Below are 24,006 nucleotides of genomic sequence, written 5' to 3'. Positions count from 1 at the left end.
CCCCCCCCCCATGCTAGTGTAAGGACTTACCTTAAATAATGCCTCTTGATCCGATCTTCTTCTTTCCAGTAGCTTTCAGGAATCCCTTCAGAGCTGGTGCGGGTCTCTGATCCAGCGCTGACTCCTCTCTCTTCTTGTCCCACGGAGTCTGTGCGGGTACACGCTGCTGCATTGACCTACGCTGCGTCTCTCCTCTTTTTCCCAGCTGAAGATCTGAGCTGTGCATGCGCCCGCCCCATCATCCTTTGCAGCCGCCTGAGAATCTTCAGATCTGCGGCGGAGACACAGATACGTTTGAACCCCTTTGTAAACTTTTTAAAATGTTTTCGCATAGATCTACTGTTTGCTAGCAGTAGATATATGCAAAAATACGAGAGGTTTTATTTTATCCTTTAAATCAGCTTATATTTCACCTTCCCTGGTTCCTTCCCCCTCCTTATCAACATGCTAATGAATTATTAAATAAAAGCTTTCTGCTTTGCATTACATAACTTTGTATTGAGGTTAACACTGGATCTCGGTGCTTCTCTATTCCATGTAGGCAGACCATGACTTGTGTGAGGGGCCAGCAGGGTGCTGTATAGAGCTTCCTGAAAACAAGAAGCTATGGTGATGCCAACATGTGACACTCAGCCCGCATGATTGAAAAACAAAAACAAAACCTGAAATCCAGTGAAAGAAAAAAGGTGCAGGGTCAGGGATGGTCAGGCTGGGGAGGAAAGAGATAGATGGTGCTGGACGTCCTCCAGCCAGCCTCCAATGCACATTGTGAAAAGTGGGTGAATATGGAGAAGATGGTGACTGCTCTTACATGGTTAGAGATTGGCTGCTCTCAGAGTCAACAATTACTAAGAGGCTGCTATTAAAAAGGGCCTACTACTACTACTACTGCTCCTCTTTTGGGGTACCCTTTTTTGTGCTTTACTATGCAATGCAGGCAGGTCATTGCTGGTGAGCGGGGTGCGCAGCTCTTACCCCACAATAGCAACTGATCACATTTCTCCCAAACGTACAGAAAATTGTCACAAAGTCCAAACCTTACAGAGCAGCCTTCCTCAACTGGCATACTGTGGCATCTTGGTGTGGCTTCTGGCTTTCAAAGGGGTGCCTCAAAATGTTTGCATAATCTCATGCATTTTTTGTACCGGTGCAGGTGGGCTTCGGAAATGAAGGGGGGGGACACCCTGATGTAAAGGGGCTCCTTATGTAAAGGAGGACTCTGTTGTGAAAGAGAGCTCCTGATGTTTGATGTAAAGGGGACACCTGATGTGAAGGGAGGATTCTGATGTGAAAGAACTCCTTATGTTTGATGTGAAGGGGGGATTCTGATAAGAAAGGGGTTCCCTCATGTGAAAGCAGGTGGCGCTGATGTCAAGCGGGCTCCACTTTGTGTTTTTGCCTGGGGTCCTTCCTTAAAATCCATACCAGACTCCTCTCTCCGGTAAGGATCTGGTATGGATTTTGGAGCCATACTGTCTTTTTTTTTACATTTCTGAAAATATTTTTTGCATTTACAGTTTTTAGTCTGGGGTGTTTTGCATATATTTAAAATGTGCCGCGACTGAAAAAAGGTTTAGAAACCCTGTTATAGAGTACTAGGGAGCATAGAAATGTTACTAGACATTGTGACCCTCTCATCCCTGGGGCTACAGTAGTCAAAATAGGCTCTATACTTACTGCATGCTCAAAGTCAGAAGACATTCCCATACTCAGCTCCACGGCTTCTACAGGGAGCCCCAGCTTCTCACACACCTCTTCACGCTGTCTGAGCAGCAGCTGCAGGAAGGAGAACATACAGAACGGTTCATGTAGAGGAACAGATATGAAGCCAAGGTAATACCAAATACCAAACCCTAAACCAAGCTTGAAGTGCAGTCAACAGATATTCCATCACAGCTTTAGCTTCAGCAATAAAGGAATGGCTTTTATGTAAATGTTGGCATGTAAAAGAAGAACACCGGCCATAAAAAAACAAAAAGAAACCATACCCTTGCAGTGAGGCAACTCCTGCATTGCAAGGGTTTAGTACTCATTTTGTCTAGGGGGCTCAAATCAAGCAGATATACCTGATCCTCGGTCCCAACACCTCCCTCCTGGCTGCTAGACTGTTCCTGGCAGCCTCTTCTCCCCTGGGGCTCTGGTTGTCTAAGGACCGACAACACCATCACTGCTTATACAGGTCCATTGACCTACAATAGACGTGAGGATGGTGAGGAGCATTCCACAGCCGGAGAGAGGTAAGCACTGACCACCGAGGATCAGGTGAGTATATCTGCTTTATTTGAGCCCCTAGACAAATTAACACTTAACCCTTGCAGTGTGGGGGTAACCCCTCTTCAAGGGTAAGTTGTCCTATTTACCGGTTCTTCTTTAAAGATCTGGAGCACAAAAAAAGCCTAAAAAAAACAAATGTAGCTGCTATATATAGGGAGTGGTAAGCTAAATGATATTACATTTGTGTTTTTGGGGAGATTAGCTACACTTCACACCATGTAGTTTTTACTAAATCAAATATTTGAAGCTCAGTCCACCTTTTTATGGGCCCATTCACACTTATGCATTCCTCTGTGGTAGGTTCATGCACACACATTAACATGCATCACGTCTTGCGTTACACTACATTCAATGGACTGCCAGTGCACCACAACGGGCGGTGCACCACAATGCATGGTATGTGTTGTGGTGCTTTGTGCTCTACTGTACAAGTCACAATTATTGGCCCTGCAAAGCATTGTACGTACATAGATCCGGTGCATTGCCATGCATTGTGGCACCAAGCATTTATGCACAGCCCCATGAGGCAATGCAAGACTGACAGCTATCCAGAGGCACAGATGGATTGCGGAGGTTGCCTACCCCTTGCAGTATAATATATCATCATCCTTCAACAGAGACATGGCACATACCTGAAAGTCAGGATTGGGACCCTGGCCGAGATCATAGCCAAAGCTTCCTATGGTCATAAGTCCCACAAACTCCAAACCAGGACACTTCTCCTTGATATGTTTCACCAGATCTACAGTTCCGGATGGAGACAGACCATGTTTACCTGAAAAATAAAATCAATTAGGCATCGGATAACTCCAACAGAAGAAATCATGAAGTACTAAGCTCAGAGATGAATTACTTTCTTCACTGCTGGTATTGACTTGTACCATGACTTTCAGTTTCTCGGTGGATCCTTTCTTCTGCCAGGAAGCATTGACTTTGTCAGCAAGCTTTACAGAGTCCACAGTTTCCAAAATGTAAAGGTTTGGGAGGGCTAGAACAAGGGGGGAAGAAAAACGTAACAACTTAATGGAAAGCAGCATTTTGCTGTTCTATTGATCCTGGTGTATTTCATTATTCATCCTGCAAATAATTAACACCGGTGAGTCTTAAAGTCCCCACTTTTTAGATGTACCCCCGCTTTTGTTGAGAGCAGCCACACCAGAGTCACTGTGCTCCATATGAAATCGGACCTCCTTCAAACAAACTATTAGTTGAATCCAGCTAATGTTAATGAGTCGAGTAATTTCTTGGAGTAGGTGCAAGGCAGTCATTTTGTATAATATACACACACAAACATACAGTAGGGAATGGTTGAGACACCTTTTAGATTTGTTTTGCCATCTGTGTCTCACTGGGGAGATTTTCATTTACTTCCTGTAGACACCCAAGAAGTGAAAAGAAATCTCTCCAAAGTGAGGGAAATTCCCTGTCGGTCAGACAGCAATTACATCCAATCAGATGCGGTCGCTCTTTGGGTACTCAGACAGCTGCGGGAGCAGGCTGTCTCACCACGACTCCCCCTCATGCACACCTGCCCTTTCCACGTCACTGCACTGGCATGCTGACCCCCAGTGATTACACATGTAGGTCTACCCACACTATCACCACTGCAGATTCCACCCCAACACCCCCCTCCATCCCTGCCTTGCCTGTTCTGGAATGGGCACACTATTGCTATAAAATGTGTAAATGCACATTTGTCATGAAAAAGCTTTCCATAGGTTCAGTTCTATGAACACCTCTGCAGTTCCCCAATTTTAACTGGCCAAACATTTGACTTTGGGTACAATAAGTATTTCCACGGCATGTACAGTCATTGGGGAACAAGGCAGATGATAAATACTATTTATAAAAGTTAATGCGTTCATGGTACTACTGTCCCCAACCAGGAGCAGTCACATTCTAAAAAGTCTTACCAACCAACTTGTTGATGTGGTGTTTCTGCAGGTGGCCAATGAAATGCCATTTAATATCTGGACAGGATGACAAAATCTGTAGAAGAAAAATAGAGATGCAATGTTAGCTATGGAATGCCCATTTCCAGCATTGTCAGTAACAACTAAAACTGTTAAGTGGCAAATGAAGCAAATGTCAGTGATGTGTCCCCACAGTGTTCAGTCACACCTCACATTTCCCATTTGTGACATTGCATTTTTCAGGCCGCAAACGGCACCAAAAATTATTGTTTTTTGAAAGCCGCCCTGAAAACACCTAAACGTGCCCTGTGTCTAAAATGTAACAATCTATTCTACAGTAAATCTCAGCATGTCACCAATAGAGAGCCTAGGCTTGGTGCAGACCCAGTTCACACAAGTTTGGCCAAGCCCGCTGAAACCTGTGACCACCACTCCCCCTTCCAGCCCAATCAGTGGTGGCAGTTGCAGAGAAGGGGATGGGTCATTCCGATATCTGCGGGGCTGGGAATGCACCTCTTCGCAAATGATTGGGCCAGAGGGTGGTGGTCACAGTTTTTTGTTAAACGGGCTGGGATGAGCCTAAGGCTAACCCAGGATCAGTCACCAACATGCCACTGATCATTAGTCTGAGCAATGAACTGGGATAATACACAAAAGGAAGGACAAGAGAAAAGGGCAATGTATTAGAGAATCATCCTGAACCCACCAGTGAGCAGTAAGACCGGTGATCAAGACCCAGCAGAGTTCTATCATTAGCTCAGCATCCCGATAATAAGCAACTTGGACATTCTCAAAACAGTACAAGGTTACAAAACTGTCCTGTCAGGCACCTGGAGCAACCCACAGACATCAGAGGGAGGGGAGACATAATCCAAGTGCCACAGGATCACGGACAATGAGCTGGTCAAGGTACCTGACCCATTCTGATGGCACCCATGTAGGTGTAAAGTCCAACTCCAGCTTCTGATGACCCAACTCAATAATATTGTTTGCACTTGCTGCAAAATCCTTTTCTCTGTGTTCTTTTAAGGACACAGCACCATCGCCTCTGTTTGTTCATTCTATCACCAATTTTGGTTGCATCTTTCTAACTAACTGAGCTGCCTCTAACACAGGGGTAGCCAAACTCCAGCCCTCCAGCTGTGGTGGAACTACAAATCCCATGAGGCATTGCAAGCTTCTCACAGCCACGACTGCCGAAGAGAGATGCATCATGGGATTTGTAGTGTCACCACAGCTGGAGGGCCGGAGTTTGGCTACCCCTGGGGGCTTGGCCACCAGCAGGGACTGCCACTGGGCTGCATTTTACTTTGTACCTAGTGCTCCTGCAGGTGGCGCTATAACAACAGTCAAGATCTTAAAAGATTTCATGGAAGTACAAAAAGTCCTATTTTCTCTTCTATTTATTGAAGGACATACCGGAGATCTTAGATCCTAAAAGGTGGAACAAAAATAACTCCCCCCTACCATCTCCAGGCAAAAAAAAAAAAAAAAGACAATGCAGCCTCTCAAGCAACCAAAACAAGCTCCAGAGGATGCAGCAACGCCAACTCTGCAGAAGTTGGAGAACACGGACTGAAGATGCAGTGGCTGCCATACAAACATGAGAGAAAAAGGACAAATGCCTGATTGCAAAAACCCCCGAGACGTGCCAATCTGTAGTAGTGCAGTGGGCTGCGGCGGGAAAAGCTGGCGCTTGTCTGATGTTTGTTGACGTATGCCCAAATAAGTCTGCCTAATGCATTTGGAGATAGTAGCCAACAAACAGAACAAAATGGCAATCGTTCCAAATCAATTTAGAACTAGAGTTTGAAGTTAGGTGCACATGAAAGGGCTTTCCACAGTACAAACAGAAAGCATTTCCCAGCACACTTACCAGCTAGCCTGCAACAAAAAGAAGCCGCACTGCCTCGTCAAGGCATCTTTGTTTAATGTGGTCCTAACTTTAATCTATGAGAGCCTCCATCTTGGAGCATATACAGTAATGGATACATTGAGTGCAGGAATGTCTGTAGGTAGCCCATTCCTCATTAAAGAGACAGGTAGCCCAGCACATCACAATGGCAGCTGGAGCCCCCAGTGTGTCCCCACACATAGCTAAGCCCGTGTGCATTCCCTCCGCCATTACAGGAAAAGAAAAAGTAGTGTTGAAATTGAAGCTGTGACAGAAAGGTAAACACTCACGGCTCTAACTAGATCCAAGCAATGCACTGTTTTGTGACTGAGCGGCCTTTTACAGTTAGGAGGTTTGCCCAACAGCAGGGGTTGCCCCTGGGCTGTACTCCCGTTTCTGTGCTTGGCATCCTTTTCCTTCTGCAGGTAGCACACAATGGTCAAGATCTAAGATCTTTGCTGTGTGCTTTATGATATGTTTGTACAAGGTGGACTGTGCCTTAAAGAGCAGAGCTATGACCAGAGGTGTACACTACCTGAAAAAAAACACACTGGGGGGGATTTATCAAAACCTGAGCAGACAGAATCTGGAGTAGTTGCCCATGGCGACCAATCAGCATCTCTCTTCAATTTGCTCAGGTAAGAGTTGAAAATGAGACAGAGAAGCTGATTGGTTGCAGTATAAAGCTGCTCAAAATTTTGTCTGCTCCAGTTTTTTGATAAATTCCCCGTCATTTATCTGCCCACTCCGAGCTCTCAAAGCAGCATTCTGAATGATTTCTATACATAAATTATACTAATAACTTCTTTCCCTTTTGTTTTATTATTCAGCCAGTTTGTGTAAATAGACAGGTGATTGTTCTATGTTTAGAAAGTGGACAATTTACCATTTCTAAGTAGATCTGGAAATGTAGACGGAAAAATAAGAAAACTTCTATTAGATAAGTACATGCTCTGATTATAGAGAACGCCTGACACATGGAGCGGCGACAGGTCAGCCTTTAAGGCCTTGTGCACACCGAAAGCGTGTGCGTTGCAGATGATCGCACTGCGGGCGGGGGCGTGGAAGCGGTGCCATTGAATACAATGCACCGCCACGCCCCTCCCACCCCAAAACGCAGGGGAAGTTTCTCAGCCATCGCGGTGGAACGCACACGCTTTCGGTGTGAACAAGCCCTAACACAAACATAACAGAATGAAAAATACAACATAATGATGTGAAATGGACAGATTACTATTATGTAGAAATGAAAAAAGAGGAAACCAACTTACATTAGCATTGGTGGCCTTTTCCAATAATTCTTGGACCTGGAAAACAAAACATTTTTCTTGTTATAGGACCTTCAAGCTTTGGCTGCAGACTAAAATATATGAAAGGTATTGTAGTAAAGCGGGTTATATGAGACCTAGCTGTGCAGGTAATAGACTCAGCCTTTGCTCACCTAGGCTCCGGCTTGTATAAGGGCAGTGGGTACAGCAAGCTTTGTGGAATCCTTTAAAGAACTCTTCAGTTCCAGAATGGGGGGTGAGCAGATGTTAACGGGACTGCTGACTTTCATTGTAAACAAAGCAGACTTCCAACAGGCTTCAAAAGTGCACGTGTGCTCAGACTATAGCCATTAACTAGCCAGGTCTGCCAAGTCTGCTCTCCACATATCTCTAGCAGCTCAGAGTTCAATGTCTGTGTTGTAAACCTAAAAAAATATTTTCTGCAAAATGCTTATAGATACAGAAATGACTGAGGGCTTGTTAAAAATCGCCTTTACGGCTTGATAAGAATTTTTAAAAACTTTAGTGTATTGATCTGACCACAGGTTCACTTTAGTAGTACTGGAGCTTACAGTGACAGTAACAACTCAGGACACTACTAGCAAAAATGTATCTAAGGCTGGGCACACACCTTACAACCATCGCAAGACTTTTGTCTTGCGATGGTTGTAAGGTACTTAAAAAAACGTACGATCTGCCGATCTTGCATAGGCAGATCGTACTTGCGATGATCGCAAGCCACGCCCCCTGAGGGGCGGGCTTCCGATGACCGCAATGCTGAACGGGCCCTGTGCGCTTGCGCACACCGGCCCGTCCGGCTTTTATCTCACAAACATGCTACACACCCGCCGAACATCGTACGATGCTCGGCGGGTTTTGAAACACGTTCGTAAGTTTAAAATCGTGCGACCTTACAGTAGTAGAGGTCGCACGGCTTCCACACACCTTACGATAATCGTACGATCGCGGGATTTCCTGCGATTATCGTAAGGTGTGTGGGGACCTTTATTTGTGCATCATTCAGGTGTAGATCCTCAAATCATCTCTGAATTGGTGCTGACACTGTCCTTCCTTCTGTAGGGTGGCTAATTTTGTTCCCCATTGTCCCTGTGAAGCCGGCTTCAAGCTCACTCTTCACCAGCTGACGAGGAAGCATGTAGCCGGCTTTATGATACCGGAAGTTACAGTATCGAGATAAGTATCGGAAGCATTTGGGCCAGTGTGAGTACTGGCCCAAATACTCAGTATCGGCACCGATACTAGTATTGGGAGTCCATCATGGGAGGGAGCTTGGAGCTGTGGCTACTTTACAACACACACACAGGGACCATGGGGAACAAAAGTAGTCACCCTCCAGAAGGAAGGACAGTGTCAGCACCAATTCAGAGATGATTTGAGGATCTACAGCCGAGTGATACACAAATAAGATACATTTTTGCTAGTAGTTAAAAGGAGATTTATGAGGAGTGATTTTCACTCATCCTCATAGTCAGAGCCAATGTGTGACATTGAAACCGTCACACATCGGCTCTATTGGCCAGGAGGTGAGAGAATACCGATGCTCACTCATTTCCCCATCATCTCCCTGCAGAGAGCCGTGACTGTAGTCACCGCTCGCCGCAGGGATTACCCCACTCCCTCCTCTGATCTTCCAGCACTGACTGGAGGAACGGACGGGGGAGGAGGCGGGCACAACTGGCTCTGCCTCTAGATAGGCAGAGTCTGCTGTCAATCAGACAGATGGGTGGTTCTTGACAGTATTGTCGGGATCCATCCCGGGTGCAACGCGCTCAGTAAACAGTTAGCTGTAGCCTGCTACATACTGAGCTTTGGGTCAGGAGGTTAGTACATGTCCTCCCGTGACCCTAAAGAGAACTATGGGGAAAAGCAATTACCCCATAGCTCTCTTTTAAAAGGTACTTGAATGCATTTTTAGGATTTAATGCCTGTGTTTAGTGTCACGTTTCCCCTTGCAGTGCAGAGGAGGTTATTCAACCCCCCCCGGAGATCCAGATTACCAGACCTCCAGTATACATACATATACTAAGTAACTTACATAATTCTCCCCAAAATATCGTTGTCCGTGTTTGTAAGCTTCAATCACCACGTCAGCAGGTTTGGTTTTACTAACAGCCACCAATCTAGGCTGCACCGCAGGCAGACCCTGAAAACAAAATGACAAATAAGGAATTATGGCCAGGCCGGTCTATACAGATGTATAAAGAACTAGAAATATGCAAATAGAACCTAAAGCTGTGAAGTAAACCTCGGCTTGTTGTGACAGTTCATGGAGACAGTCCTATAATTTGTTTTTGTTTCTTTGAAATACATGTGCTGTATGACAAGCAATGGGGGATCCCCTCAGCACTCTCATAGAAAATAGATAATCATCCAGAATATTCCAACGCAGTCAGCGGGTTTTATCTCTCAGAGGAGCTGCGGAGATATTTGCAAAACGGTCTGCCTCATGTCACAATATGGAAGTATTTATAAAAAATATGTGCTCAGCTAATAATTCTATAAAACAGCACGTGTATTGGTTTTGTACAAATGGAGGCAAAAATTGGAAGTTATTAGGATATTTTCTCTCAGGTGGAATGATACCGATTCATAAAGAAAAGAGCGAATCAGGCAAACACAATATTATGGCCACTAGATACTTGACACTAGTTGACCACCCGGTTTTTTTTTTTACACTGTTTTTACACTGTTGACCACCTGCTGCTCCTCAAAAAATATTTCCCCCTCCTCTTTTAGATTGTAAGCCCTCAGGGGCAGGGCCCTCCTTACCATCTTGTCTTGAATTGTATTGTGACTGTAATGTCCTTATATTGTAAAGCGCTGCGCAAACTGTTGGCGCTATATAAATACTATGTAATAATAATCATAATAATAGATGGCGCTAAAACAAATACGTATTCCCTGTGCTCCCCAGCGCCATCTAGTAGCCATAATGTGGTATTTTCCTGATTCGCTCTTTTCTTTATGAATCAATATCATTCGGCATGGAGAGAAAACACCCCAAGAACATTCGATTTTGCCTCAATTGCACAGAATGAATGCACACACCATCACAAAATGAATAGCTCTGCAATTTTTTTTCATAAATACATCCCTATGTCACATGCTGGGGTGTCTTTTTAAATCTCCAATTTATCCTACGATACAATTTTTGGACAACCCACCAGGTCTGAACTCTATCACGTGACGGAGGGTAGAAGGTCATTAACCCTGTTAAAGCAACGACACAGAGCTTACACAATGCTTAGACCAGGGATGGCCAACTCTGACCCTCCAGTAGTTGTGGAACTACAGGTCCCATAATGCGCTGCAAGGCTGACCATTACAGGCATGATTCCCAGAGGCATGTTGGGATTTGTAGTTAAATCCCAGCTGGACGGCCGGCGTTGCCCACCCCTGGCTTAGACTCTGTGCTCCTGCAGAGGATACCTGGCAAAGGGGAGAATAAGTGAGTAGGGAAATATGTTTTGGGTCATGAGGACCTGTCACTTTGCAACCCAGTTACCAGTACAGTTTTAAATGATAAATGCACATGGTGGGTGGCATGATTTGTGCACATAGCAGTGCCCATAACAACCATGTAGAATCCATCTTGTACTGGCATATCGTATTAGCATCCCACTTTGGCCACTTAACCTAATGTGTGCTGCCAGCAAACCCCCATCTTGAGGAAGAGAGGACATTCATCCGGCAGGATAAGGAATGCCGCCGGGTCCCCTCCTCTCTTGAGCAGCTGTCAGGGTCTAAGTCCATGACCAAGTGCCTGACTTTTCAGAGGGGGGTGACACCAACATCACTGTCAGTCATTTTGGTGTCACCCCCCTCTGATGGTGTCACCCGGGGAAGCCTGCATCCCCTGTGTGCCGCTACTGATGTTACACCACTTGTAGTTCATTTCTACTTACTCCCATCCCGTAACTGGAAGCCCGTGTCTTGGTGTGGACAGGGGCTGGGAGGAATAGTGTGCAGCAGGCAGAGCATTGCACACACCAATCCAATGATCATGGTTGCAATGCTCTGCAGGCTCCAATGAAAAATGGGACTTTTTGTATTATTAATAATGAGTGTGCATTTATTTATTTTCGAAGGTCTTCCAGACTTTTGCAGATTTCCCGGTCCATGGTATAGCTGGGTGTAGGATTGTATCCTATTATAGCTGCTGATAGTATGACCAGTGTCAGTATACCGCACGAAGAGGAATAACATCTCTTGTATCGTGCGATATCCAGTTACAGCATGTTACTGCTATCCGCCATTGTGGAATGGACCCCAAATTCTGCAGTGTGGACATAATGGGAGCTCATGTTGTGTGTGTATGGCACACCTCCATAAAGCTGACCATACACAGACATAACACTCCGGCCTGTACACATCACTCAGGCTCTCCTCACCTGCGCTCTCTTGGCCGCAGCATTCTGCACCTTCTCCCGCACACAGACCAGAGCTCTCCCTATCTCCTCTGACATGCCTGCCCTCCACATTCTACTCCGTTACTTCCCTTTCATCACACTCCACAGCCCGGCATACGACGTACAGCCAATGGAGTGAGACGTCTGCTATAAACAGCCAATCAAACGTCCCTATTCCCGGTGAGGGGCGGGAATATGGAGATGACAGGAAGAGGAGTGAGCGGCCATGTTGAGAGGGGCAGATGCACTAGAGGTACTCTTATTGGCAAATGCTACAGCAGAGAGGGATGACATCACAGATCACGTGACCGAGCGGAGCCCATGCTGTGTACACTGTTGTGTAAGAAACCTCGTAGTACTGTAAAGGATTATTTTACGAAAGGCAAATAGGCTGCTCACTGTGCAGAGGAATGTGCACTTTGCAGGGGAAGTTTCCATTCCTTCGTTTAGCTCTGCTGACTTTCATCACCCAATCATGTACATGCAAAAATACTGTTTTTTCTTAATCTTCCTTGCAGTGATATTTCACCACATTCACCAAGATAAGGAAGAATTCCCCTGCAAAGTGCAAGTTCCCCTGCAAAATGTACAGCCTATTTGTTTGTAGTAGATCAACCCCAAGTCTGGGGGCATGGTGATTAACCCTTTTGCTCCCAGACCCGTTTTTGCGGTTCTTGCACACGTTAAAATGCACATTTTAGGCATTACTTAACCCCTCCCCCACCCCCACATTATATATTTACTGAAAGGAGGGACCCTGGAGAATGAAATAGAGGCAGTTATACAGTTTTATGTTGCATTATATTAGCGTAACTGTTTATTAACACGTCTGTACCCGCATGTTCAGTGTGAGGTCATTTGCACTTTTATGTGCATTGTGCACATTTTGATGCGCTTTTGTGAGCACGTACATGAAGACGTGTGTTTTGACTGGCAGCGTATGACACATTGCAGGCATTGGACGAACGCGCGTTCAAACAGGCACAAAAATGTGCAACGGGCTTCTGCTGCGCGTTTTCATTGAAGTCTTTAGGACAAAAACACGCTTTTAACTGCCCAAAGAAGCTCATGTACCTTTTCACACGTTTTCCTGCTCAGGTGAGAACTGGTATTTTTTGCATATATGCATCTTTAATGTTCTTAAACTGCCTGTGAAGTGGCGGATCTGTACGATGTATAGAACCTGCTGCAGCAAAAATGACATTTGTAAAGAAAACAAATGAAATTTAAATTGCCGGTAATTGGTTTCCCTTAATCTTGTACACGACTGCTTGGGAAGACAGCTTGTATGAAGAGGCCACATTTTAGGACACTCGGAACAAGGTTAGAGACTTTTGGGATACATTCTGGTGTCTCTTTTTCAGGTGATCCTGCGATCGTACGATAATCGCAAGGTGTATGGGCAGGGTGCGACCGCATTTACTGTACGATCGCACGATTTTCATATTACAAGCACGCTTGAAAACCCGGGATTGGTAGCGCAATCGCAAGACGAAAGCCGCAAGCGCACACTGCCCGCTCACCATTGCAATCATCTGCAAGCCCTCCCATCAGCTGGGAGGACTTGCGATGATCGCAAGTACGATCTGCCTGTCCAAGATGGGCCGGTTGTACAAACTTTTTATCACCTTACAACCTTCGCACAACGAAAGTCGTGCGATGGTCGTAAGGTGTATGGCCACCTTTACTCTTCTTGATGAGCGCAGGATTGGGCTCTGCTGTAACAATTCAAAAATATATATTTATATATATATATATATATATAATCACACACACCTGTCTGCTTGTTTGCCTTTCAGACATGATGTGGGGCTTATTATAACATTATAATATATTAGACATGATGTGGGGCTTATTATAACACTATTTTATTAGATAATGTGGGATGGGAAATTGGTGCTTTGGTGCAATACTTTATCGAATGTGGTGCTTGGTGCACTATAAACTGTTGTACAATGGTTTATTATAAAAAAAAACAAAAAATAAAAAAAACAAAATCAAAAAATTTAACAAAAAAAAACCACAGAAGGGGAAATAGCAAAGAGGCAGCAAAAGAACCTGCTGCTGAAAAAAAGTAAAAATAAAATAAATAAATGGGAACACCGGTGACACAGGAGAAACACCAGTGACACCACTGACACACACACAAAAAAAGACAGAGCATATACAGCATAGGAAATAATACTATATACAGTACAGAGTACTGTATATAGTATTAAATGCTGTATAAAGCACTGATACTTCACTACACTGACACCAGTTAGCTTTCACTTCAGTACACTGCACTGACAGCACCATTCTATTTTTAACTCCAGCGAAACACTACATAAGGGTGCCGTGTAAGCAGCCTTATATAGTGTGGGGCTGGGACCTAGCAGTGAGCCCTGATTGGGCAAAGTCTTGCACCTGACCTGCGGTATACCCACTCAGGGCTCTCCAATGCAAACAGTGCATTGCGGTGTGTTCAGCGGCCGAACAACCCGCTGAACACCCTAGCAATTCGACTCGAACATCGAGCCCATGTCTAGTTGTAAGCAGGGGGGATAGATGTTTTGTGATGAGGAGTGAGGCAGCTGGGGAGGAATGCCCTGTGACTCGGGGTGACAGTGTGAGGTGAAGTAGCTGGAGAGGAATGCACTGTGACTGGAAAGAGTGGCTGAAAAGGGATTGCGCTGTAAGTAGGGGGGATAGGGAGTCTTTGGAAGGATGAGATGCATCGTGGTGGGGAGTGAGGCAGCTGGGGAGGGATGCACTGTGACTCAGAGGTGAGGGGGGTTAATTTGAGGACAAAGTAGCCAGGGAGGGATGCAGTATGACTGGAAAGAGGTGTTTGTGTGTCAGATGGCAAGGGATGTGCTATGATCTGGGGGGAATGCATCGTGGGGAGCAGTATGCAGAGGAGCTGGGGGTTGATTATGGGGAAACTTTGAGTGGTGCAGAGGAAAATAATGGAGGGAGGTGAGCAGGTAGGGGGGTCTAAGTGGTGTGCAGGATAGGAAGATTGAGAAGGACGGGGTGCGGGAGAGTAACCCCCGAAGCCCTTTCCTTGCATTCCTGATAGCAGCACAGTTTTAATGGAAACCAGCACCATCCATAGCAATTGAGTACGCCCACCACGCCTGCACGCAACGGCGGCCACCTCCCAGCTGTGAAAAACTTAAAGACGCACATGTTCCATCTTCCAAAAATCTAACTTCAATGTTTCTTCTCTACTTTCATCATTATTCTTTGTAACATACAATCTCTATATGACGCTGGAACTAAAACTCCATCCCATCCTCTATTTCTCTTTTACTGATCTATAGAATGAAGAGGATGCATGGAAAGTTAATGAAAGACACACATGAGAGACATTTGGAAAAAAGTTGTCTTTAGTGTTATTTTGAATAAAAGTTTCATGATGGTCACCAGGCTAACCATTCGAAGCATGAGGAAACACTCTGAAAGGCATTGTCCATTACAACAGATAAATTACATTCAACACAAGAGTAAGGCAGAGTCGAGGAATGTGCGCAGGGGTATCAGCTGCCTGATTAGGTCGCCCTTATGTAGGGTGGTCAGTACTCAGTGTGCGCTGCTTGCAGGGATATTTAAAGCAGAACTCCCGGAAAATTATTATTAACCCTTGAAGTAGGCTTACACACCCTTAATTATCCCCCCCCCCACTGCAAGTCATGGGAGGAAAAAAATAAAGTTATACTCACCCGGTCCCCACATCCGGCCGTGACAGAACGCCTCTCTTCTCCTACGCTGCCGCAATGAAATGTCCCTAGGCGTTCCTCACATCCTATACACCATGAGGGGAATTTATCAAAACTGGAACAGCCAAAATCTGGAGCAGCGGTCCATGGCAACCAATCAGCTTTTTTGTTTCATTTTCAAGTTTTAACTGAACAAACTGAAGAGAGAAGCTGATTGGTTGCTATGGGCAGCTGATCCACATTCTATCTGCTCCCATTTTGATAAATTCCCCCCTGTATAGAATGTGATGACTCAAGGACAACCGTAGTGGAGGAAGAGAGGCTTCAAGGACCAGTCTAGAAGCAAGCCGGCTCCAAGGATCAACTGAGTAACTTTTTTATATTCCTCTCTAGACACACACGAGCAGTTAACCCTTGCAGTAAGAGTTAATAATAATTTTCCCTGGAGTGCTTGTTTAACTTCATTTGATTGTCTTGCATTTGTCACGAACTCCAAATACCTGTATACAATAGGACAAGGCATGAGCTAGCCCAGAACGTGTTACATTCATCATTTGGTAAATGGAATCCATAACAAATGAAAGTACATGTCCCCAGAAAGGAACGGTCAATGATGGGATATGAAGAAATCACAACCATCAATAGAAGCAGCTTTGCACAAATCAACACTGCAGCTTATAGGTATAGCAGAATTACAAAGCGTTTCTACTCCCAGGGCCCTAAAGTTAGATTGAGCCCCAGGCCACTGGTCCCATGACAATCAGAGGCCTCCACACATGTATAAGAATGTGTGCGAAGACTGCTGGTTTACAAGAGAAAAGATTACAAGAAAAGGACTATGGCATCAATACATGATTCCCAAAGGTTTTCACTTGCCGTGCCCATGCTAGAGTGCATGACTGCTCCCGATTACAAGGTATACATTGATTCGCATCTCCATAAACGTGTACAAGTCTAAAAAGGCTGAGCAACCACTGGGGGGAATTTACTGAAACTGGAGGAGGCAGAATCTGGAGCAGCTCTGCACAGTAACCAATCAGCTTCCATCTTCAGCTTGTTCAGTTAAGCTTTGAAAATGAAAGCTAGAAGATAATTGGTTGCCATGGGCAACTGCTCCAGATTTTCTCTGTCCCAGTCCTAAAGAACTGCGGGAACTTTAAAAAAAATATCATACCCTTGCAGTAGGGCTTCCCCCCGAACTGCAAGGGTTAGGTGCTCATTATGTCAAGGGGTCTCAAATGAAGCAGATATACCCACCTGATCCTCGGTACTGCGGCAGTAAATGTTCCACGGCATCCTCACGTCTAATGCATTGGATGTGATGTTATCAGTGGTTCTTAGACCGATGGATCACGGGGAAGAAGTTCTAGTAGCCCAGCAGGACCGAGGATCAGGTGAGTAGATCTGCTTTACTTGACCCCTTTGGGCACTTACCCTTGCAGTGCACTGCAGGGGTTAAGATTTTTTTTTTTTTAATTCCTGGAGTAATCTTTAATAAATTCCCATCACTGTACATAACATGTATAGTAGACAAGATGCATACTGATTTCTATGTATCTCATATCTTCAAAATATAAACTACACCTTAATACAAAACTGTTTTGTCGTTGAAGTTGCACTCCGCTGGCAGCATTACAGTATTGTGTCTAGTGGAATAAAGTTCTGATGCTGTATCCAAAATAATAATAAAAAAAAAAAAAGAAGGAAGGTCTATCCCGGTACTGGATGCACTACCTAGTGGTCCTAGAGACTGTATATAGATATATATATATCACTACTAACAATAAAACTTCAGAATGTTTCCAATCAAGCTTCAGCCAACCCGTGTACAAAAATATTAATAATAATCTTCCGCTTTGGAACAACTCAGCTCACTTGTAAAATTCACATTAATAGAAAAAAAATGTCCGATTTTGTCTTTTCATTGTTTGCGTTAATAACTCCTACAAATTGGACTCCTCCATTACTTCTGAAAATGAGTCCTGGCTGTTAAGAGACTCGTCCAGGGGCAGCTCTGCAGAAGGGGCGCTGGGTCCACCTGTACTATCCATAAACATATTAGGGATCTCAGTCCCGAAATAAATCTTGCTGTTTGATGCGATTGCCTGGTACTTCATGAGTTGCAGGTATTTAGGAGTTAACTTCACCTGTAGAGAAAAGTGAAACAGCAAGTTGGAATAGAAAAGATAAAAGGAAATGAAAAACAGAGATGATTATCAATGAGATATGTCTTATCGTATTTGGGCAAAACAATGGATAAAACAACTTAAAAGCAGAATTCTGGGCAAATCAAAACTTAAACCTTGCAGTGGAGCTACCGTGGCACTGCATGGGCTAACCCATACTCACCCAAATCGTGATCCTGGCTGGCTACTACACCGCCCCCCCTCCAGCCTGTCTCCTCCTCCGCTGCGATGGTATGTCCCTCAGCGTCCTCATGTCCTATACACTGTATAGGATTTGATGACTTGCAGGACCTTAGACTGCTGAAACAGAGGGGGGAGGACCGGTCCACGAGCAAGCCGGAATTGTGGTTCGGGTCAGTATAACTTTTTTTTTGGCTCCCTAGACAAAACGAGTACTTAACCCTTGCACTGCGGGGTAGCCCCAATGCAAGGGTTACGATTTGAATTGCCTGGAGTTCTGCTTTAACCACCTCAGGGCCGGCCGCTGTAAAAAAACGGCCGGTCTATCGTCAGCTGCTATTATTTTTAGCTGCTGCTATTATTTCACATAGAACTGTCAGGGGAACCATACTGGTGTAAGTTCATAGTCGCTAAAGCCACCGATGTATGGCATACTGACGTGGCCAGCTGCAAGAAGTTGTGTTCTGCCATATGCCATACGTCGGTGGCAGCGAAAAAGTTAAATCCAAAGTAGGTATAGAGGCACTCAAGGGTCTTGCAGCAGAAAAGTCAAGGCATCTGCATTTTATTGTGAACGTTTCAATGGAGCTCAGGATATCTTTATCAAGTGTCTTAATAAAGATGGACTGAGCTCCGTCGAATAGTCGACGAAAGCAAACCCTCCGAGACATCCAACCCTGATTGCACATGCAAACACTCTCAGCAATGACAACAAGCTTGTATAAGGGTCTGGTAAGAATTTTGGAGGGACCACAAGCCGTTTTTTTACATTTTAGGACTGGGTTGCCTCGATAATTTGCATATTTTATAGGGTGCGGTGACTGAAAAAGCAGACCCTCCGAGACATCCAGCTCTGATTGCACATGTAAACACTCTCAGCAATAACAACAGGCAGCAAGCGAAATAATATGGAGAAAAAGACCAGAGACGGTACATAACATATACAGAGATGAATGAGGCTGTAAGATATACACAGGAGGAGACGTCTGCAGATACACAGAGAGGAGAACGAAAATGTTACCCGGTTGGCCTCAGCTGCTCTCTGCGATGTGTAAAACTCAGCATCAGCTTTTGCCCTCGCTCGAGCCAGGAAAGCAGAATCTGTGGAAAAGGAAATGATTACAAACTGAAGACATTTATGGTGGAATTATACCCAGCAATTTTCAGGGATCTATCTTCCTATCTGGTAGCCAAAGAAATATTGATCAACTGCTCGGCCGGCTGTCACTTTCTCTCCTCCCCACTGGGACACAGAGCAGCGCCCAGCGGGGAGGAAAGAAAGCACTTTCGGCATTTAGCCAAAAGTGCCATTTTCGGCCGCTATGTTTCGGTGGCCGATATATTGGTGCATCCCTACCAATTTGTATTGCGATTATAGTCTATCACATGAGCGAGCTTGGAGCAGTGACTACCTTACAACACACACACAGGGACCATTAAGGAACTTGAATGTACTTTTAAGATTGAACTCCTGGTTTAGTGTCACTTTAATAAAAATGTATTGAACTAAAATAAAAGTAAGGATGCACCGATATTAGTATCGGTACCGATACAGAGAATTTGGGCGAGTACTTGTACCCAACCAAATGCTCCAATACTTACCCCGATACCAGAACTTCCGGTCAGAGGGATATTCCCTCTGACTTGGCAGTGCCACGAGGGAGCATTGAGCCGGCTTCCTGACAAAACAGGAAGAGAGGCGGAGGGTCATGACCCGCCTCCCTGATTAGCTAGGAAGAATGCTTCACTTGTTGTTAGTCAGCTTGGCTTTCCAGACCAATCAGGAAGCCGGGCAGCACGTCATGACCCGCCGCCCTGCTTCCCGATTGGTCAGGAAGCCATGATGCCTTGGCAAGGGACCAAGAAGCTGGTGTTCTTTCAATAGAACACTGGCTTCCTGATAATTCGGGCCCACGGTACCTCAGGATGTCGGAATCGGTATTTGGTATCAGCGAGTACCGAAAAAAAAATATCAGTACCCATACTAGATAACGGGAAAATCATATCTGTGCATCCCTTAAAAAAAAGAATATATCAATGCAGAAGTTTGAAAACAAAAAAAGGCACAAGACACTTTTGTTTGGTACCACATACCACACTTTTGTTCTTCAATTGACAGGAAAGGAAGAGTCACTTACCTTCAATTTCAGAAATCTTCTTCTCAGTTTCCTTTTCCATAACCTTCTGTCCATATTTGATCTCTGCCACTTGAGCCATTTTCTCTGCCTCTGTATTACCAGAGAGGGAAATATTTGTTGGTTATGTGTTTAGATGAAGCACTGAGATCTGGAGGAATGCTGAAATAAAGTTTTACTTGCTTATAAGAACGTTATTAAATCTGTATACAGGACTACAGCATACAGAGAACTTCCTGTATATACAGAATATATCATAGGCAAACAGGCTCACAAACACTGCCCCCCAAAAAACCTGGCATGTTCTAATCCCTCCCAACTCTATCCAAAACTAGAAAATAAGTTTTGGCTTCAGTTGCACATTAAGAGGAAGCCAACTGGGCAGGGCTGACACCATTCAGTCCACAAAAATGCTGTGTGTTGTCAGACCACATTAATATATTATGAGAATTTCGGGCAAAAATCAGCAGATACTTTTTTTTGGTCTCGTAGGGCCTTTGAAGGAACAAACACGGGGAAATCCACTTTAAAAATAAAGTTAAAAAAAAATTGTGCATGCAGTTTTCTTCTGAAGTAAACTTTATATTTGTAACACTCCATTTGTGCATTTTATTTAGAGTTAAGGACGGTATTTATTTGATTTTTTTTTTTTATCCGATTGATTGAAAAAAATAAAAAAAAATCGGCCAACTAATCAATTATAAAAATAATTAGTTGCAGACCTGAACTACAATTATTAAACTTTTAAAAGGGAAAATGTTGCCTAGAAGCAGAAACCCCAAGGTGAGCGGTATCTACTTTGTTAGTCAGAAACAACTCTCACCATTCCCCTCTTAATTGATATATTCCTATTTCATATAGTATATTACTAAGGGTGTGACTTCTGGCATTGAGACTTATTCCTGCCCACCTGTCATCCCTCTGTATAGTTACAGTGTCCTAATGATGCCCTTGTGAAGTAGGGCAGGGCTTATCCCACAAGTCAGGGAAGCTGACGCTCCGTAACAGAGGGGAGCACAGAAAAAGGTTTCTCTGGCTAATAAAGTTCATGGCCTCAAGCTGGACTTTTCCTGTTGATTCAATAAAATGGCTGACAGTGTTAAAGCCTCTGAAATTCAGTGTTCGGTGACGCACCAATCACAGCCTTTTTCCTCTCCGTCTCTGCTTCCTTCTCCACCACCTTCTGCTTCTGGGCAGCAATGAGCAGTTTGGTCTTTTCGCTTTCCCTGTAAATCAAAGACACAAGTAGTCATGTAGAGACACACAGATGGCAGAAGATAACCGTCATTCTAGAGCTAGACATATTTCTTTAAGAAAAAATGTTGGTTGCTTTTCTAAGCTGTCCCTGCTGGACCTTTCTACAACCAACTGCTGTCCTTCTGTTGTCAAGCTAAAAGCAAGGTGCTGTTGATCCCTCAACCATTTCTGACCATGGCCCCCTATCCATAATTCCGTCTGTTCTTCAACAGGACGGTAGAGCCTTGACATGGTGGGTTCATCTGTCCCTTCAACAATGCTGTAGTAGAGGATAAAATATCCATTGGTTTTATGAGTCCAGCAAACCAGTTTCCTGCAATGTGACCTCATTAGCAGGTTCTGAAAAATTCTTGGCTTGTACAACTGAGAAATCCTGGAGTCGTACAGCCCAACTAGAGACTCGTCACAAAAAAGAGTTTAGAGAAAGAGCTCCTTATAGAACTAACTTGGGTTAAGTCCTTAAGGCTGGATTCACACCTGGGCATAGCATAGGCACGTTTTTTCTGCGCGTTTTTCCGTTCAGTGAAATGTGCGTTTCACTGGCGGTGTGATTTTTAAAAAAATGTTCCTTTATTTTCTCTATATTGTTTTAACTTTCAAACTTCCCGCCGGTTCCGCCCCCCCTGCAACCCGGCCGCTCGCAAGGGACGCAACCCTGAAGTCGGCAGCCGCCAGAGGACACAGCGGGGATCGCGGACAAGGTAAGTCCTACGCTGTATTCCCGAGTGTGGCTCAGGGTTACCGCTTTGTTAACCCCGAGCCACACTCGGGAATACCAATGGAAACGCGCGGAAATACGCCCCAAAGAAACTCTTCTACTTATTTGGGCGTAGGGCGTTTTTCAGCGTGTCACAACGCGCTGAAATACGCCCAGGTGGGATCCATGCCCATAGAACATAATGGGACTTGACTGAGCGTTTTGCAGCGCTTCGATCAGCGCTGTAAAACGACCAGGTGTGAACCAGGACTTCTTCCCAAACTGCCTGAGGAGGTCTCACCTACAGAATTCTTATAAAAACCTGGAACTAGTACATATGGCTTTAGATTTCCGCACTTAAAACTTTCTCTCCAACTGACTCCACCCTTTACAAAAGCATTCTACTCCATCAAAGACAGCTTGAAATCCATATAGAAAAGTAGGTGATGGTCTGCAGTGGTTTGGATAGAAGCATTGGGTCAAGTCTATGGGTACGGAGGCAGGTAACAACACGTGTGAATTGTCTGGTCTGCCCAAAGATCTGTCATTCTGTTCATCTCATTATCTGATCCAGATGACACCTCTGTCAGACTCCATAGAACAGGGATAGCCAAACTCCGGCCCTCCAGCTGTGGTGAAACTACAAATCCCATGATGCATCTCTCTGGGAGTCATGCCTGTGGCTGTGAGAATCTTGCAATGCCTCATGGGATTTGTAGTTCCACCACAGCTGGAGGGCCGGAGTTTGGCTACCCCTGCCATAGAAGGTCCTGACCATTTCCTCTTCTCCATCAAACTTAAAGTTATCTCTGGTAAAAACTAAAACAAACAAATGTGTATTTCTATATTGATTTTCAGGGGTAGTCAAACTTCGGCCATCCAGCCACACTACAACCCCCATCATGTCTCTGCCTCTGGGAGTCATGCCAGTGGTTGTCACAATCTTGCAATGCCTTATGGGATTTGCAGTTTTACTACAGTTGCGGGGCCGAAGTTTAGCTACCTTTTGATCTAGAACATTTCTCAAGTTCTCAACCCTACAAATTCCCCCTCTCTATTCAGTCTCAGGCCGGTCTATTCAGACATGACGCCGCGACCCACTGCAGAGGGTGTCGCGACCCACTTTTGGGTCGCGACCCACGAGTTGAGAACCACTGATCTAGAAGTTTGTAGACTTACTTATTGAAGATGCCCCAATGCAGTGACACAATTTCACACAGCTCTGTGAATATGCACTTCCTTGTGTCACCACTCTAAGCCTGATGTCTGAACTACAACTCAACGTCTGAACAAGGAAACATTGTTATTGCTTGCTGGGATATGTAGTCCGAGAAATAGAGATTGAATCACATCAAGCAGCAGGAAAAGAGACACAGAGCACACTGGGAATCCAGGAAGTTGATGAAAGCGATGGGCAGATAGAAGGCGGCACTCACTACATAAAAGGGATTGTTTTCAAGTAAGCTTTGATTGTATGATGAAAAACAACTCTAGTATGTATTCCTATGTTGATGTTACAACAGGAGAGTATATGCCGGGACTCTACAGCTCCTTTATGTATTACAATTTGGGCAGGACTGCGATTGGATAGTAGAGGAACAGCAACTCCATGAGTAAGTCATCTCTGTGCTCTCTCATCCAACCAGCAAGCTTCATTGGTTAGATTCAGCACACTGTACAGTGCAGTAAAGCCTGACTGGCCTACACTGCTCCCCCTTTCTCTGCCAGCCTGAAGGCTGAGGCTATTACAAAGACAAATGGAGGTACTACTTAAAAATGAGACGTTAAGTATTGTCTAATGTATACATCACTGGATTAAATTGAAGTCTTTTATATCTGCCTCCATGTACACTACAACGTAAATGTGAAATGGTTTGCCGAGATTATGACAAATCGGCTCCTTCCTTTACTTCTCCACATCATCAATCATTATCAAGTGTGCTTCATCCCAGGAAGAGAACCCCGTGGTAATACTAGAACAGCCCTCAGCATTCCATAATGGTTTAATATTAACCCCGTGGAATGTCTATTTCATTCTAAGAATGGGGAGAAAGGGTTTAATGGAGCTACC

The 24,006-nt window shown here is 44.6% G+C and overlaps 2 protein-coding genes across 2 annotated transcripts in view; both read right to left on the bottom strand.

Annotated features, from left to right (window-relative positions):
- The window catches only part of PROSC (proline synthetase cotranscribed homolog (bacterial)), a 12,225-nt gene extending 338 nt beyond the window's left edge, over positions 1 to 11,887 (bottom strand). Inside the window, exons 1-7 of the mRNA XM_018561022.1 lie at positions 11,762 to 11,887; positions 9,406 to 9,513; positions 7,353 to 7,388; positions 4,188 to 4,263; positions 3,128 to 3,262; positions 2,907 to 3,049; positions 1,678 to 1,776 (exon numbers count right to left, since the gene is read on the bottom strand). Of these exons, the coding sequence (XP_018416524.1) occupies positions 1,678 to 1,776; positions 2,907 to 3,049; positions 3,128 to 3,262; positions 4,188 to 4,263; positions 7,353 to 7,388; positions 9,406 to 9,513; positions 11,762 to 11,851 (687 nt within the window). The 5' untranslated portion in view covers positions 11,852 to 11,887. The remainder of the gene's footprint in view (positions 1 to 1,677; positions 1,777 to 2,906; positions 3,050 to 3,127; positions 3,263 to 4,187; positions 4,264 to 7,352; positions 7,389 to 9,405; positions 9,514 to 11,761) is intronic.
- A 3,152-nt stretch (positions 11,888 to 15,039) lies between these two features.
- LOC108790708 (erlin-2) overlaps positions 15,040 to 24,006 on the bottom strand; it is a 29,978-nt gene continuing 21,011 nt past the window's right edge. The window contains exons 9-15 of the mRNA XM_018561021.1: positions 21,116 to 21,207; positions 19,985 to 20,074; positions 18,868 to 18,947; positions 17,428 to 17,627; positions 16,738 to 16,784; positions 15,484 to 15,566; positions 15,040 to 15,078 (exon numbers count right to left, since the gene is read on the bottom strand). Of these exons, the coding sequence (XP_018416523.1) occupies positions 15,040 to 15,078; positions 15,484 to 15,566; positions 16,738 to 16,784; positions 17,428 to 17,627; positions 18,868 to 18,947; positions 19,985 to 20,074; positions 21,116 to 21,207 (631 nt within the window). The remainder of the gene's footprint in view (positions 15,079 to 15,483; positions 15,567 to 16,737; positions 16,785 to 17,427; positions 17,628 to 18,867; positions 18,948 to 19,984; positions 20,075 to 21,115; positions 21,208 to 24,006) is intronic.

This window comes from Nanorana parkeri, unplaced genomic scaffold, assembly GCF_000935625.1.
Source record: "Nanorana parkeri isolate BGI_ZX_2015 unplaced genomic scaffold, ASM93562v1 scaffold493, whole genome shotgun sequence".
Classification (NCBI taxonomy): Eukaryota; Metazoa; Chordata; class Amphibia; order Anura; family Dicroglossidae; genus Nanorana; species Nanorana parkeri.
This window is presented reverse-complemented; position numbering and strand designations above follow the sequence as displayed.